Source organism: Vipera ursinii (genome assembly GCF_947247035.1).
Source record: "Vipera ursinii genome assembly, chromosome: 2".
NCBI lineage: Eukaryota > Metazoa > Chordata > Lepidosauria > Squamata > Viperidae > Vipera > Vipera ursinii.
In genome coordinates this window covers 267,754,928-267,773,163 of record NC_139513.1, presented here as the reverse complement: position 1 = coordinate 267,773,163, position 18,236 = coordinate 267,754,928, and the positions used below count along the sequence as shown (strand labels likewise).

The following is an 18,236-nucleotide window of genomic DNA, read 5'->3' as shown; positions in this document are numbered from 1 at the left end:
TTACATTGATTCCTCAAGTGGTTAACAAAATTATAAAATATTATCTGCTTCTTTATTCTTTTTTGTCTATTATTTCCACGTTTGGATCACATTAATAATAAGTTTTTAACTTTTTAACTTATCAAAAATACAAATACATATTAATTTGTATAATGTGCTATGTCCTCCATCAATACAGATAGAACCTTGCTCAATGTCTTCACTATTTTTTGACCATTTCTTTAGCATAACTAGAAATCCACACTTACATGAAAGAAGTCAATCCTAGAATTTCAAAGGATGCTTGGACTGACATTCCTATTACTATTTTAATATGTTACATTAGCTTTTTTGAGTTTACAGAATATATTATTTAGAAAATAGTTCTCAATAACTTCAATATTGGTTTCTTTCAAGGTAAATTGCAATCCTAGATACATTTGCTAGTTCTGGTCATTCAATGACCCATGAAGTCAGATTTCCTTCTAAAGGAATTACAAGCATATTGTGTTTCTATTTCTGTGAGCTGGACCACCAAATTGTAGCTTACGTTTTACTTACATCAGTATTGTTTCATCTTTTCTCAAAGCTTAGAGCAATATTTTTGACACTTATTTCCCAAATAACCTTAGAAAGAAAGTTGTGATCACACAGATGGTTCTCTCCCATACATTTAGAAACTGCATATTTAATGCATGGGAGAAACATAAAGGTACTAGTTTTTTTAACATTTCATTATATGGCTCCATATGAGCACACATTCATAGGTCGATTGATGTCCCTTTCCCCATCCAAATGCCATTTTTGAATCTGCAGCTACACTGATGGAACTAGGGGCATCAGTTCCTAATTGCAGAATAAAACAAAATCCCCCCTGAAATAAAGCTGAAAATGACCCTATACTTACAGGCTAAGTATATGTGCAACCAAGGATGCTTGAACAAGGGTACATTCATACAGATGCTTTCTTGCACATTGTGTCCATACAATTCTTTCACTTGCTAGGAATGGCACTAGAAAGGGCATTTCTGCTCCCCTCTACGCAGTGAATCTTTCCAGCACATGATCAGTCTTGCTTGCTAATTTGTATACTTGCAAGGAGGGCTAGTGCTAGTCAATGCTATTTCTTTTTTTGCAATTCTCTCCCACGTGACGCCTTTCAGCCTTATTAGTAAGATAATAATAAACCTTTATTGCCAAAGCACAACATGTGTACATTGAGATTAGCTGAGCCTCTCCCCGTGCTCCTTCTCCCCAACACAGTGACAACAAACCCTCCATCCTACCACACCATGTGAACCAACTACACCACACACCGGCCTCCCCAAGATAGTATTGTTGTTGTTATCAAAGACAGTTAGTTGGAGTGGTGGTGAAGGCATCAGCTAGAAATTGGAATATAATAATAATAATAATAATAGTAATAATAATAATAATAATAATAATATAAAGTTTGAAGGGACCTTGGAGGTCATCTAGTCCAACCCCCTGCTCAGGCAGGAAACCCTATACCATTTCAGGCAAATGGCTGTCCAGTCTCTTCTTAAAAACCTCCAGTGTTGGAGCATTCACCACCTCTGGAGGCAGGTTGTTCCACTGGTTAATTGTTCTGTCAGGAAGTTTCTCCTTAATTCTAGGTTGCTTCTCTCCTTGACTAGTTTCCATCCATTGCTTCTTGTCCTGCTTTCAGGTGCTTTGGAGAATAGCTTGACTCCCTCTTCTTTGTAGCAGCCCCTGAGATATTGGAACACTGCTATCATGTCACCCCTCACCCTTCTCTTTATTAAACTACACATACCCAATTCCAGCAACCGTTCCCTATATGTTTTAGCCTCCAGCCCCCTAATCATCTTTGTTGCTCTTCTCTGTACCCTTTCTAGAGTCTCGACATCTTTTTTTACATCGTGGTGACCAAAACTGGATGGAGTATTCCAGGTGTGGCCTTACCAAAGCATTGTAAAGCGGTATTAGTACTTCACTTGATCTTGATTCTATCCCTGTTAATGCAGCCTAGCACTGTGTTGGCTTTTTTGGCAGCTGCAGCATACTGCTGGCTCATATTGAAGTGATTGTCTACTAAGACTCCGAGATCCCTCTCACAGTTAGTACTATTGAGCAAGGTACCACCTATACTATACCTATGCATTTGATTTTTCCTGCCTAAAGTTCTAATCCCACCTTAAGCACAAAGCTAGCTGGGTGGCCTTGGACCAGTCCCTCTCTCAGCCCTACGGAGGAGACTGGCAAACCACTTCTGAAATTTTCCCAAGAAAACTGCAGGGACCTGCCCAGCTGGTCGCCAGGAGTCAACACTGACTTGAAGGCCATGATCATCTATCAGAGCGCCACCCCACGAAGCCGGGTCTGAGGCGTTTATTGTGACGCTGAGGCTGTGCAAGACCCTCCGTGATCACGTGTGGCCTGAGGAGACTATCGCAGTCCGGGAAGCAGGAAGGCGGCTTTACCTCCTCGTAGCCTCCGCCCGGCGGAGCCTCAGCGGGTCATCTACTCCCACCTGACGAGCGGAAAGAAAACCCAGCATAGCCAAAAGGAAGAACCAGCGACTGCGACGCCACCACGCCGCGAAATCGTCTCGCGCCCATTGGCTCAAAGCGTCGCTCTCTTAGCCAATAGGAAACCTTGGTATTGAAACGTCATCGGTCAGAAAAGGACCGGCTCAGAATGCCTCAGCGTCGAACGCGTCAGGCTCAGAAGCATAGAGAAACGTTTACGAAAAGATACGAAAAAGCAGCGGCTTCTTTGACTTCAAGTGTCAATTTGAAATATTTCCATTCTCCCAAAATGCTGTCCAGAAGATAATTTTTCACATGAATGTTATTAACAGATAGCCATTCGGCCGTTAGTAAACTGGGGTTTTTAACATAAAATAACTTTTTTTAAAAACAATGTAGGATGTCTTTTCTTCAATTTTAGTATCTCTAATAAACAAGATGGACATTCTGGGCCGGAAGGAGGTGTAGGTGTGGCTTCTGACGGAAAGGGGCGGGCGAGGATTTATTCTAGCGTGTTTATTCCACTCGTGTACTGATATTTGGGGGGGGGGTGTGATTGTGGTTTGCGGCCTCGCAACGCCCTTCGCCTGGGATGAGCGGCGTATGGCGGTTTCTGCGCTTGCTAAAGCAGCGCTTTATTGGGCCAGGGAGCGAGTACGTGGGCATCGACCTCTTTGGAAACAAGTATTATCGGATCCCGCAGCACAAAACTTGGGCAGGTGAGCGAGACGAGATGGTCGCCTACGGTCGGTCGTATGTATGCTCCACTTCGTCGCTGGTTTTATCCAAACCGGGGTTTCCTTAATCATGGTTTATAAACTAAACTATCAGTAGTTGGCATCCTACAGTTGGCTAGACAGTAAATTATAGTTTGTGATTATATATATATTCCAGACGCGCATACAGTTATTTTATATAGATATAGATATAGATATTCAATCAGCAGATGAAGCAAAATTGTATGTATCTTATAACTTAAGTAACAAAGATTGGAAATAATATAAATGGGAGTCAGTTGACAAGCATCTGGATTTTGATCACATGACCATGAGGATGCTGCAATGGTCATAAGTGTGAAAAACAGTCCTTACTTTTTTCAGTGCCTTTGTAACTTTGAAAGGTCACTAAATGTACTGTTGTAAATCGAGGACTACCTGTATTATAATGTGATATCAGGTTATTAATCATCTTCCACAGTATTTTTGCTATAAAATAGATTGCTTAAGTTTTGGCTATCAGTTTGGTCTTCTTAATGGTAAATATCTGATGTTTGAAATAGCAGGAATATATGTCTTGACTAAGATTTATTAATGGTAAGGAAAGTGAAGTATAAAATTCTTTATATTAATTTTGGCAGTGTAGTATTCATTGATAATAGTAAATTATCAGTGATTACATCATGCTCTTACCGTATGTAGTGAATTTTTCTGACTGGGCTAGAATTAATCACTTCCATTTGGTGCCTTCTAGTTTCATTACCAGAAATAAACATCTTCTAATGAATAACCATAATAGCCAAAGGTTTAGTTGAGACAGTACATCAAGTTATACACTGTGGTTCATAATGGTTTTGTTCTTAAAATACAACCATATCAACCTCAAACCAAACCTACTACACTGTGCATAATATGTGTATTCAGACACATTCTCTGACAAAATTGTCACTGCTGCATTTCTATTAAGAACAAATAGGGGCAGAATGCAAATTAAATAGATTTATTTTTAAAGAACATTACTTAGATACAGTTGATATGATTCTTTTGCCATGTATTTGATAAAGTCCCTTAAGGACAACTCAAGGTCAGTCTTAGGACTACAGATTATGGTCAGTGGTTACAAATCACAAAACTATTATCTAATTGCAAAATCAGCCTGCAGTTTAAAGAAAGACATTAATATTAATGTTTATTTTCATACATATTTCCCAACTAGACATACGGTATATGGAAAGCAGTTTTCACTCTATATATAGAAATTTGTGCTGCAAACAACATAAAAGGAAAAAAGATGCATCCTAATAGATAGCTAAAACAGTGATTATCATACATTTTAGGATGCTTTTATATCCTTAAAAGTAGCAAAGAGTTTTGGTTTACATGGGTTATATTTATCAATATGTACTGTATTAGAAATTAGAGGTAAGAAATTTAAAATTATTAGACTTTATGGATCCCCCAAGAGTCTCAGTGGTCCTCAGACCAGACTTTGAGAACCATTATTGTAAAGCATATTTCTATTCTGATCCAGTCAGTTTGTGAAAAATAAAACTAGGAATGTGTGCTTCAGAATGTAATTTGAACAAATATTTCCACACTATATTTAGCTCAGCATGACTAAATTTGAACCTGACATTTGAACCTAGGTTTGAGAGTATTAAATGATATGCCAAAAGAGAAAAAAAATGAGTTACACAAATGATATTAGAGATATGAAACAAGTTATAGGTAACAACTTGCTTGAACTGGATTTTCTTTACCTGCTAAGAGACACATAAACATTGGTGCACAATGTATTGGAATGATTAAAATTATTGGTATAAGCAGATGTTTACTGAGTCAGATTAAAGGGAATATTGTATATAAATATAACTACATAATTTTACAAAGTTAAAAGCTCTGCCCCGGCCCCCCCCCCACCGGCTCCCGGGCGACGGCGGCGTCTCCAGGTTATCAGCGGAGACGCCGCGGACCAGCTGGACCAGCTGGGTGGCGGAGGCGGAGGCATCGGCGGCGCCGGAGGTGAGAGACCGCCCCTGGACCACAACAACCCTGGACCACGGCAGCCCTCGCAGCCATACAGGAGGGGCCGAAGGCTCTGCTCTGCCCCTGACCGGCTCCCGGATGGCGGCGGCATCTTCGGCGGTAAGAGCAGCGGTGCGGCGTCTCGACCACCGTGGGCTGCCCCTGGACGGCGGTGCCTCCGAAAGATGCGCACCAAAGGAGACGCTGGACAATGGAGGCGACGGCCCGACCCACCTCCTCGAAACATCTTGATCGGAGACGGCAACACCAGGGGCATGACACCAGGGACTCCCGTACCTCTGAGATGCCACGCTCTGGACGGTCCCCAACCAATAGGGGCCATGGAACTGCGGCTGGGAACAACGCCCAGAGGATCAGGGAGGGAACTGTTTGGGGCGGCTGAACCACCGGAGCTGACGCCAATTAATGGATCCCTCCATCCTGCCTTCTGCCCATTCTCACCCATCTTTGCCCATTCTTTCCCCACAGGACATAACGGGCCTGGGTGCTAGCCACGGTGGCAGAGTGGCTGGGCCATACACCTGCTACCCCATAGTGGTGAGAGCTCTATGGGGTATGCCTCACCCAGAGTACGTTCTGGACCACCTCCGGAAGCAGAGACACAACCCATCGTGAGAGGATGAGGAGTGGCCTGCTTCTGGGGGTTCGCCCGGCCAAGTGGCAGTGGCAGGGCGACGATCCAGATACGCACCTACCCGGCTCGACCCTCCTGCAAATTCACCATCCAGGGGACAGCCTTCCTGGAACCACCTGTGACTATGCCCGTTCAATACTCTAGCATAGCACTGCACGCCCTCAGGGGTTCCCCACTCTCCTGGGTGCGACCCGCCTGCATCACATCCAATCTTGATGACGGGCCCAACCACTGGGCCTCTGAGAGATGGCCGGGCAGGGTCAGGGGCCTCCAGCACATTCCCATCAAGAGGCCCCTGATTAAGTTCTTAGCTAAGTTTTTTGTGGGGTTAGGGAGGGGGGAGGGAGGAGACTATGGTTGCGCGGGAAAGGCACACCTTCCAACCACCATAACGCATGCCAGGCCCACGGCCGTTCGCGACGGCGTACAACGAGGGCCAGTCGCCGATAACACCCAGTGGCGTACTGACGAACGTCCCATCCCTAGGATGGTGGGGAATGGCAGAAGGTGCACAGACAGAGGGCCGTATCGTCACCGGGAGTGTCATCTCCGCTCTGTAAAGGCGGTGAGACGCTCCGACCCTCTGTTCTCCCCCGGAGGACCCGGGAGCAAAGGTGCGCACCCTCCCATGCTGAGGCTGGTCTACCTGAATGCAAGGTCCGCAGCCAACAAAGCTCACCTCATTCGTGACCTATTGGAGAGTGAGCATGCGGACCTGGCCTGCATCACGGAAACCTGGCTGGGCCCAGAGGGGGGTGTTCCTCTGGTTGACCTCTGCCCGCCAGGTTTCCAGGTACTGCACCAGCCCCGGGCTCATGGGAGGGGCGGGGGAGTGGCAGTTATCATCAGGGAATCCCTTAGCCCGCGAGAGACCACCGTCCCTCAGATGGTCGGGTGTGAGTCTCTCCTACTGAGATTCGGCCCAGGGGCGCAGCTGGGTCTGCTGCTGGCGTACCTACCACCTAATCGTGCAGCGGCGGCCCTACCCGAGCTACTCGATGTCCTCTCAGGGTTGGTGGTTGAATTCCCAAGACTCATGGTCTTGGGCGACTTTAATCTACCGTCCCTGGGAGGATCGTCCGAACTGGCTCGGGAGTTCATGGCTTCCATGACGGCCATGGACCTGTTGCAAATAATTTCTGGGCCGACTCATGAGAGAGGCCACAACCCAGACTTGGTGTTCTTGTCTGGACGGTGGCGTGATGATGTCGGTGGGGGTGCCACAACTGTTACGCCCCTGTCATGGACCGATCACCACCTCCTGCGGCTAGACTTCCCCCTTGCCACCCCCCACCGTGGGTGCACGGTGCCAGTCAGATGGTACCGCCCTAGGCGCCTAATGGACCCTGATAAGTTCCAGGCAGCGCTTAGGGACTCGCATGCACCCCCTGCTCACAGCTCGGCGGAAGCCTTAGTGGAAGCCTGGGAAAAGGCAGCCACGGAGGCTCTGGACCGAGTTGTACCCTTGCGGCCTCTGACCCGGCGCAGATCCCAGCGAGCCCCATGGTTCACCGAGGAGCTCCGGGAGATGAAGCGTCGGAGACGGGGCCTAGAGAGCCGTTGGAGGTCCAGTCGATCCGAATCCGACCGATTGCGACTAAGAATCCTCACCAGGTCTTATCTCGCTGCGATAAGGGTGGCAAAATCCAACTACTTTTCCACCCTCATCGCGTCCGCAGATAATCGCCCAGCTGCCTTGTTCAGGGTGACTCGCTCCCTATTAAACCAAGAGGTGAGGGAGGAACCCTTGCAGGGTCGAGCCGAGGAATTTGGTCAATATCTGCTGGATAAAATCGCTCGGATTCGAACTGGTCTGGACTCCAACTGGGCTGAGATGGAAGAACAAGACATGGACAGTCTTGTCGACGTCATCTGGGAAGAATTTGATCCTGTAACTCCTAAGGAAGTGGACAGGATTATGAGAAGGTTAAGCTCCTCCACATGCTTACTGGACCCGTGCCCTTCCTGGCTGGCCTATGCAGCTCGAGAGGCGACACGAGGCTGGTTCCTAGCAGTCATCTCTGCTTCTCTGAGTGAGGGTCACTTCCCCACCGCCTTGAAGGAGGCGGTGGTGAGACCTCTCCTCAAGAAGCCCACCTTGGACCCATCCTCTTTGAATAACTTTCGTCCAGTCTCCAATCTTCGCTTCCTTGCGAAGGTTGTTGAGAGCGTGGTGGCGCACCAACTTCCTCAGATCCTGGATGAAGCGGTTTATCTAGACCCGTACCAATCGGGTTTCAGGCCGGGCTACAGCACGGAGACGGCATTGGTCGCTCTGATGAATGATCTCTGGAGAGCCCGGGACAGGGGCCATTCCTCTGTCCTAGTCTTATTAGACCTCTCGGCGGCTTTCGATACCATCGACCATGGTATCTTGCTGCGACGCCTCAGGGGACTGGGAGTGGGAGGCACGGTTCTGCGTTGGTTCTCCTCCTTTCTCCAGGGTCGCTCGCAGTCGGTGCTGACAGGGGGACAGAGGTCGACCCCGAGGCCTCTCGCTTGCGGAGTCCCTCAGGGGTCGGTCCTCTCGCCTCTCCTGTTCAACATCTACATGAAACCGCTGGGTGAGATCATTCGCAGTTTTGGAGTAGGGTACCATCAGTATGCTGATGACACCCAGCTTTTTATCTCAACTCCAAACAATATCAGTGATGCCCTAGACGTGATGTCCCGCTGCCTGAAAGCGGTCCGGGAATGGATGGGGAGAAACAGGCTTCAACTGAACCCGGACAAGACTGAATGGCTGTACGTACCGGGAAGCCAGGAGATCCAGAACGTCCCACTGCTTAACATTGGGGACAAGTTACTTCCCCCTGTTGATAGGGCCCGCAACCTGGGTGTCCTCCTAGACTCGCAGCTCTCCCTGGAAGACCACATTGGAGCTGTGACCAAGGGGGCCTTCTCCCGGGTTCGACTAACTCGCCAACTACGGCCTTATCTGGACCTGGATTCCTTACGTACAGTCACCCATGCCCTTGTGACATCTCGCCTAGACTATTGTAACGCTCTCTACATGGGGCTGCCCTTGAGATCCACTCGGAAGCTTCAACTGGTGCAAAGTGCGGCGGCACGGACACTCTTGGGAGCCTCCCGATACTCCCATATCACACCTCTCCTCCGTGCGCTGCACTGGCTTCCGGCTGCCTTCCGTGTGAAGTTCAAGGTGCTAACGATGACTTACAAAGCCCTACATGGCATGGGTCCGGACTACCTTCGGGAGCACCTTCTGCCGATGTCAGCACCCCACCGTCCTGTGCGCTCCCACAGAGAGGGCCTCCTCAGGGTGCCACCGCTCAAGGAATGTCGGCTGGTGGCCCCCAGGGGGAGGGCATTCTCAGTGGGTGCGCCAGCCCTCTGGAACACCTTACCAACAGAAATCCGGATGGCCCCTGACCTCCGTACCTTCCGTCGCGACTTAAAAACTTTCCTGTTTCAGCAGGCTGGCCTGGCATGATAGCGTTAATTGGGGTCCCAGTTTGTGTTCATTAGTGTTTCTTATTATCTTTATTGTTCAATCTGTATACCTTCCTTCCTCTGTACACCGCCCCGAGTCCCTCGGGAGAAGGGCGGTTTATAAAAAACTAATAAATAAAATAAATAAATAATAAATAAATATATTAGTCAGCTCATTTGTTGATCACTGATTAACCACTTTTTATTTCTCCCTCCTACCATTCCCCAATTATATAAGTTCATTGTACTTGCTATGATTTTATTATATTTCTTAAGTATTCAAGAATTGTATCCCTCGATAGCCAAAGTGGTAGAAAGGAAATAAAGAAGAATCCAAAACTGAATACTGTAATCTGTCAGTTGTATTACCAAATTACTGTACAACCTGATACACTGGATATAATTTATAAATGTTACATTAATTTATTTTTTGTAGTAAAGTGAATGAGCTTGTCTCCTGGTAATTGGTGATATGTTTCTGCAATTTTCAATTTCTTTAAAAATTTATGTACAATTTTTGTCCAGAAGGAGGCAGTGTGGTTTTAGATTTATATCAGCAGCATATTTATAATATCCTGCGTTGTGTAAAGCACAGGCAGTAGTTTCTTCACAGGTTATGCTGGTAAACTTATGTGGAGAATACTTTGGGGGAAAAATATCAATATACTATATTTACTATTGGTTCACACATTTTTTCTTTTTAAAGTAATTGTTTCTTGTAGTATTCAAACGCTACATTGAATCATAGCGGCTACAGTTCCATTTTTTGTTTTCATTTTTTAACAACATGAAAAAATTGGAAGAAAGAAAAACTCTGTTATATATGATTAGACTGTCCCATGTTATTTATGACAAATAATATGTATTTGCCTCCCAACTTGTGGTTCAGAAAACTGACTTTTTAGTCTGTAAAGTTAGAATAGAGAAGAAACAGCTAGATCTAATTTATACCAACACTGTTCACTATATTTTTCTATTATTTTCTTTTTGGAAACAATACTTGCTTCTACCATATCAGTACACCAATTCATACACTAACTTTTTTTTTTAGCCCTAACCTTAAGTCTCTCAATATAGAACTGTTGTACAGATCATTCACTTTTGTGTCCAATCCATATTAACTAATCAAACATTTATTCTTCTTTTACTGTACACACTTTCTATTTTAAACCACTTGGAGCCACTTATGTGATATAGTCTAGAAGTATGAAGAATAAATAAATCCCATTTCATAGCATCCTGATATAACCAACTCTCACTTGCATATAACAAAATGAACAGAAACAAGTTCTCATAGCATAACCATTTCCACTTTGTTTGATAAACTGTCCTTGCAAGAGACCACATACGTTGACTACTGTATATTTCTGCCAGGCTTTGTTTTTCTTAACATTTCTTCATCCATCTTTAGTAAATATTTATCTAGTAAATGGATTTATAGGGGCTCTCAACTCAATGTGACTTTTGTGGTGTACATTAGAAGCAGATAATAAAGAAAAATATCGTACAATGTTAAAAATGTATGACATATAAAATGGCAACCAAACAGGATAATTAGACAATGAAATGGGGACACAAATGCCTGGAAGAAAAGATTTTAATACTTTTTAACAGTTTTTCTAAAGACGTGCAGATTTGGGGCCCATCATATCTGGGGGCCGGGGACAAAGATTGTTCCAGGCATGCTTTATAGGTAGGTACCAAAGCAAGATATCAAAGGTGAAGGCACTCAAATTTGTTTTACTTGCTCTGTTTGTTTTTTCTTCCATCGTAATTTGGCACTGCATTTCTACCTGTCAAACCCAACTACTTTGGTCTATATTACTTGAAATTTCATTTCTTTAGTTCTTATAGCACAATATAGTTTATTTGTACAAATATTTGCTACGAATGATTCCTTCAGGCTAATATAATTCACTTCTTTTCATTCATTCCCATTTTTCTCCCAAGATCCACTCTTACCGCTATCAAGCAATGATCTGCCTCACAATCACAATCTTTCATCCTCCATATCTTCACCATTTTTCTCAGTTCTTCATCATGAACAATCAAACCAACCTTGCTTTTAAGTTTAAATTTATTTCTTTATCATGTTTATATCTGAATAGATTTATGCTTAAACCATGTATTTGATATTGACCTTTTTCTAAACATTCATCTGTCATCATCAGGTTTTTTGGGGGGGGGGTGAGGAGTCTCTGGCCCAGACATTTTTTCTCTTCACTTTTTCTTGTTCTTATCTATCTGTTCTTGTCAATAAATTGGGGAAAAAACATTTCCTTGAATAATATTCATTCAGAACATTGCACATTTTTAACTTAAAACTCATCTTCGGTATTTCTATTGTCACCATTTGTGTTTATTATTGTACAGTTAGTCAGATTTTTTTAGACTGGATTGGCATTTTTATCCCTATTATTGCTGTTAATTTTGCTTTCTCTCGTCACAGTTGTTGAACTTCTATCTGCTGGACTTTGTGTTTTGTTATTTTTTTCCAGTTCCTTCCTGTTTTGCTATTTCCATGTACTGCAATATCCACTATCCAGCTTTTTTGTCTTTCTTATCAACACTTGTTAAATCTAGGATGTCATGCGACAGGTGCTTTTCTGTTCGAATTCTAAAATCCCAGAGCGCTTTAGCTTCTTCATTTTCTATTACTTGATCTATTTTGTGGCCCTTCCAATTCTTTTATTTCTTGCAGATATTCTGATGATGATGTTAATTTTTTAAAAAAAAATCTAAGCAACCCAACTCTCAGTGATATACAATTGTAAGGACTCTACTTACAACAGTTCATATAGTGATCATTCAAGTTACAACAGTACTGAAAAAAGTGACTTATGATCATTTTTCACACTTACAACCATTGTAGCATCCCCAAAGTCACATGATCAAAATTCAGCTGCTTGGCAACTGACTCATATTTATGACAGTTACAGTGTCCCAGGGTCATATGAGCACACTTTTTGAACAAGTAAAGTCAGTAGGGAAGCTAGATTCACCTCCCAACCGTGTTATCAACTTAACCGCAGTGATTCACTTAACAGCTGTGGCAAAAAGGCTGTAAAATGGGGCAAAACTCACTTAACTGTCTCGCTTAGCAACAAAAATGTTGGGCTCAATTGTAGTCATAAGTATACTCGAAACAATATTGGTGACAATAATTCATTTTTGACATTTAATTTTATAATTTATGATTAATGGACATAATTCATTGAGTTCTGTTATATCCCTCCCCTTTTCTTAATTACACTGTTATACAACATGTTATGTCATTATATTTGCTCTTCTTAGATTCCAGGTCACAGTTTGCTATATGCCATTGTTGTCACCATCAATAGCTTTGATCAATCAAGGTTTTTACATAATCCTTGTTAGTAAAACAAAGAAAGTGTTGACTAAGTTACAAGAGTTCATTGTTTCCATACCAAATGCTACCCTGATAATGGTAAAGCCTGTACTAGACAGTTTGGGCACATACGGGGCAGTATGTCTCAAGCACAATCAATTCCCAGTGTTACTTATTGCATGCTAATGTTATTCTAGGCAAGGTAGACTCTTAATCTAGAAACTGCCTTGTAAATCAAAATAGTGTGAACATCTCATCAAATAAGAGGCAACCTGTAAATGTTCTGGATCCTTATTTCATTTTTAAAAAAAATTGAAAAACTTATTTCAGTTGGAGAATCAAACTCTTTTTCTTACTAATTTGGAAGGATGTTAATAAAAACAGTGAAAATCCAAAAATGCACAGTATATTAATACTATACTCTTATTCATTTACAGATCAATTTTTATGGACATGTGGCATCTTATATCTAAAGAACTTTTTAAAAATAGAAATTTCATTATGTTTTTTGAGTAGGAACAAAGGAACATTTACCTCCTTATAAAAAAACCCCTCTGTTCTTCATTTTGATGTCTTTCATTTATTTTAAAAAAAGAGTTGTCATGGAAGCTTAAAATTGAAAGTTGGGAACAAAAACTCTTTCACATCACTCATAAGAATGCACAGGGAATCTTAAACATAGCTCTTAGAATATAAACTGCTGCCAGTCATTTTGATATACTGTTAATTTTGATGTCTAACAAATGTTGATAACTTATTCATGGATCAAAACAAAGCTGACAGTTTAGCTGAATTGTAATTCATTTTTTAATATTTTTATCTCAGCATCATTGTTCTTAATTTGTGAGCTGCTATAAGACAACTCATTGTCCTTAATTTTGGTTTATATAGTGTGTGTCTGTGTCCAGCCATCCAAAATGTGACATTACAGGGATTCCAAGCCTTTAGAAATTCAGGCAGGAACATTAAAAACTTGTGATCGAAAAATTTCAGCCAGTTTTTAAATAACTTAATTTCATGTTGGAGTCATGTCTTTATTCTCCCATTTTTTTAAATCTTAAATAAAACTTAATTTGAATTGCTGTGTCCTTATATTGCTTTCTCTTTGGACAACTCTATGCTAATAGCTACTAAGTATAACCATGCCTTCATAAAATTTCTTTGCTGGCAGGTTTATGCCTCTGAAATATGAAGAAAATTTGATAGTTTCATCAGATCTATAATAATTATTCATGTTTACTAACAATGGTAATATTTTTGTCATGATAAAATAACCACAAATTTGTAATGTTGTAAGATGTTATGAAGATCAATTGGTTTGGCCAGTGTTCACATATTATTAATTCCTGTTATTTAGTCTTCTAATGGCCATAGAGGGCTTTGCCCAGTTTCATGATAATATCACTTAATGATAATGATGATTATGTGCCATCAACTCATTGTTTACTCTTATGGACAACATAGATGTTATCTACATACTTATCAGTTCCCTTCATGGATTGCCCTGTGACTATGTAGGACAGACGGGGAGGAAGCTAACCACCAGACCACCAGCAAGCGGTCAGATGAGGAGACCCAAACTTTTTAGTAACCTCACATTGCAATGAACAAGGACATACATTCAATTTCTCAGCTACTAAGATTGTTGGCCGTGCAGGTACAAAAATAGCCAGGGAAATGATTGAAGCTTGGAAAATGGACCGCTTGTCAGACCGTCCAGTCAAAGCTGAAGAAGCTTCTTGAATAAGAAGCAAAACGTCTTCAAAGAAAAACAAGGAAGTCCAGTTGCCTCATGAAAAAGCATCTTTGGGATAACAGTTTGACTGTTTCTCTCACCATGTATTTTTGGGGAAAGAACTTGGGAATGTAATTCATATTATTAGGGAATAAAATCCTTTATATTGCTTAAAATATCATTTTTTTCACTTTAGCACTTTTCTTAATAGCCTTTCATGTTAGAGTAGAATAGAATAACAGAGTTGAAAGGGACCTTGGAGGTTTTCTAGTCCAACCCCCTGCTCAGGCAGGAAACTATACCATTTTAGACAAATGGCTGTCCAGTCTCTTCTTAAAAACTTCCAGTGTTAGAACATTCACAACTTCTGAAGGCAAGTTCCACTGATTAATTGTTCTAACTTGGAAAATTTCTTCTTAGTTCTAGGTTGTTTTTCTTCTTCATGTGCACCTCCATGGACACTCCCTGACCCTTGCCAGCCCCTGTGCACATTCCTTGATCTATGTAGCAAGCCACACTACCTATATGCCTTCTGTGTCTTGCATAGCATCTTTTGTACACTTTACAGCATCTCTTCCCACCCGCACCCCCTTCGGACCATCCCTGACCAATGTGGCACCTCTCACACACCCCTGTGACCCCCATGCATTGTTCTTGACCCATGCAGCACCTTTTACATATCCCTATGACCCCTACGCAGCCTTCTTAACCTGTACCACCCCGCTGTCTCCCCATTCCTGACCTGACTGACACAGCAGTCTGGACATACCAGCATGCCCTGCTTGACTGGCACAGTATCTCTAGGGGTCACACACACACCCTTCCTAACCTATGCAGCATCTCTCATGCATCCCCATATATGGTTCCTGGTTTATAACCTCTTGTTCCCTTTTCCACTTACCTACCTCTTGGCCTTGGCAACTTCCTGCTGGTTTTCCCATTGACTTTCTCCCTGCAAGCTTCCCACAAGAAAGTGGGAAGGAAGGAAGGAAGGAATAGAGTGACAGGAAGGGGGGAAGGAAAAAGGTTGTTTTCTAATGCTCCCTGACAGCTTCCCACAAGGAAATTCCATGAGGAAGCTAGCAGGAAGTTGGAAATAATTTCAGCTCCAGCACTTTTTGTGTGAGTATAATACTAGAATTAGAGCCAATAGGTTATAAATATTTACATAATCCAGTGTGAAATACAGCTGTGTTTGATTCACAGAGGCCTGGTAACAGTAATTGCCATGATTCTGAATGCACACTTAGAAGAAAAAGCTGTTAAGTATTCTAGGCAGGAGGATTTCACTTGCAGTGTATTTGAGCAGTACTGTACCATAGAATCACTAAATGACTTAGTGGATGTATAACAAGGGACGTAAGATGACAGTGGCCTCTGGTTCTAGAAATCTGAGCAAAGCACTAGAGTGGGAGAAGTTAAATAGGAGGAGAAATCAAGAAAAAAATGTTTGAATGAAACCCTAGGAGAGAAGTCCCCTGGAGAAAGAATTTCTGTATTAGTAATCACTGTGTACACACAGTAGGGAGGTATTGAAGACTTCAGAGAGACTGGAGTGCTTGGTGGTCTGAGTTTGGTTGTTGGCAGATGTTTCATTATCCAACTTTATATACAGTAGCTTGGCCTGCCAGTGTTGGTAGAAGTATGGTTTTCCCCTTGGTATTTTCTTGATTAAGATATTGATTTCTGTTTGATTGTTTGTATCTGCTTATTCGGGTGTTGGCTGGTAGAGATGTTGTATTTTTTGTTTCATTTTTAGTTTTTTTATTGTTTTATTTTGAATTGTGGGTAAATATTGTTTATTTTTATATTATCTCTTGATGGCTGATTTGTCTGAATGCCAAGCTTCAAGGAATTCCTTACTGTTTTTGGGGTTTGCATGATTTAGAATGCTCACAGTTTCCCAGTTGAAACTATGGTTGAGTCTGTCCACATGTTATGAGATTAAAGAGTTTTCATCATGTTTTTAAGGAGTGTGGTGGCTTATGAAGTTAGAACACTGGGCTGCCTCTTGTGTTCAAGACATTGCTGGGGGGGGCAGGGTGAGCTCCCATTGCACACTCCAGCTGACCCAGCAGTTAGAAAGCAGGTGACTGTGAGTAGATTAATAGGTACCACTTCAGTGGGCACAACTTCAGAGGGACACAAAAGGAGCCTCCAACTGGGCGCCTCCCAGGCAACACTGATACCACTGGCAAATCCCTTTGCCACAGAAGCATTTTGGTGCTTCTGACACAGGAAAAAAAATTATGTCTTATTGTTAGTTGTTCATAGATGTGCTCTGCTAATCTACTTGTCCAAGCCACATAGTGGCTGTTATAGTTCTTATACTATAAGTTGTAGATATCGTCAATTTTTTCTTCTTCTTGGGTTATTGGGTCTTTTACCGTATTTTCCGGCGTATAAGATGACTTTTTAACCCATGAAAATCTTCTCAAAAGTTGGGGGGGTCATCTTATACGCCGGGTCGTCTTATACGCCGGGAAAAAAAATCAGTCGAGCGTCCCCGTTCTTGCAAAGCCGGGCCACCCCGCGCAACCGAGCTATCTCCAGCGCGGCTCCGGGACACGGCTGGGCGGGAGTGTCGGGCAGCTCTCCCCATGCGAAGGCGGTGCTGCCCGTTGGCTCTTGGCCTGAGGGGAGGGCCTTGCGCCTGCCGGACTCACCTGTCACCAGCACCGCTCTCTCCCCCGCGGGGATGCGCTTCCGCCGGGCGGTGCTGGCCGAGATGAGCCAGCAGGCAGCCGCCGTGAGCGCAGCGCTGAGGGGCAGCAGTAGGATGGCCTGGCCCAGCGCCTGCAGGACAGCCAGCAGCCCCATGCGCAGCAGCAGCCGCCGGCTCAGCAACAGGTCTGAGTGCAGGAGCCGCACCGCCAGGCTGCCCAGGAAAAGCAGCCACACTGAGAGGCTGCACGCCCAGTCCAGCTCCATGAGGGGCAGGGCGGGAAGCCGGCCGGGAAGAGGGACCGGGAGCCCGGGCCGAGCGCGCCTCGGCCGACAGTGAGAGGGAAGCGGCACGAGTTCTAAAAAAGAGGCTGCGGGCAGAGCTGCTCCGCCCTGAACCCAATGGGAGAAGTTCAAGGCCTGGGGGGGGAAGCAGGATGGGCGCCGGCCGTGGTGGGGTGGTGGCTGCCCTCCGGCGCTGCCTGCCGCCCGGGAAACGCTGCGCCTCGGGGGCCGGCAAAAGCGCGGGATCAGCGGGAGGGCCGGCGGGGCCAGTCGGGCCTTCGCCTCCTCTGCGACGGACAGGGAGGGCAGGGCATGTAAGTATTTTCCGGCGTATAAGACGAAAAACTTTGAAAATCTTCTTAAAAGTCGGGGTCGTCTTATACGCCGGGTCGTCTTATACGCTGGAAAATACGGTAGTTTTCTTAGGATTACTTGGAAGGCTTTTGTTAGTTTGTGTGCTATGGTAATGCTGTGTGGTTGTAATGTTTTCTTGGTTTCTGAAATATTTTTGATGCATGGTAGTGTTACCCTTTTCATGGCATATGTTAATTATGGTGTACTGGGTTAAGTGGTCAGGCGCTATTGGATAAAGTTGCGTGAGTATCCATTTTATTGGAAAATGTTGCATAAGTAGTCTGTTGCCTTATTCTGGTGTATTGTGTTGCTGCAATGCATTTGTGTTCATCTGAATCATGTTCTTACCCAGCTCTTTTTGAGGGAGGTTGGGTTGTTAGTTTAGTAATGGAGCACTTGTTTAATTTGCATGGTTTTTCAATAGAAATTTGTAATTTGCCACTATTTCCTTTGCTGATAGGATATCCAGGAAGGTAGTGTATTGCTGTTTTCTCCTTCCCTCATTTGA

At 43.6% G+C, this 18,236-nt stretch overlaps 2 protein-coding genes across 5 annotated transcripts in view; one reads left to right on the top strand and one right to left on the bottom strand.

Moving 5' to 3' along the window:
* ERCC8 (ERCC excision repair 8, CSA ubiquitin ligase complex subunit) overlaps positions 1-2,548 on the bottom strand; it is a 35,643-nt gene extending 33,095 nt beyond the window's left edge. Inside the window, exons 1-2 of one of the 4 annotated variants that reach the window (XM_083356297.1) lie at positions 2,445-2,526; positions 887-1,143 (exon numbers count right to left, since the gene is read on the bottom strand). In XM_083356297.1, the coding sequence (XP_083212423.1) occupies positions 887-1,005 (119 nt within the window). In that variant the 5' untranslated portion in view covers positions 1,006-1,143; positions 2,445-2,526. Of the gene's footprint in view, positions 1-886; positions 1,144-2,444 lie in introns of all 4 variants that reach the window. The other 3 variants (XM_083356295.1, XM_083356296.1, XM_083356300.1) reach the window with 3 other exon arrangements.
* Positions 2,549-2,967: 419 nt separating this feature from the next.
* Positions 2,968-18,236, top strand: part of NDUFAF2 (NADH:ubiquinone oxidoreductase complex assembly factor 2) — a 40,532-nt gene continuing 25,263 nt past the window's right edge. The window contains exon 1 of the mRNA XM_083356311.1: positions 2,968-3,211. Within this exon, the coding sequence (XP_083212437.1) occupies positions 3,085-3,211 (127 nt within the window). The 5' untranslated portion in view covers positions 2,968-3,084. The remainder of the gene's footprint in view (positions 3,212-18,236) is intronic.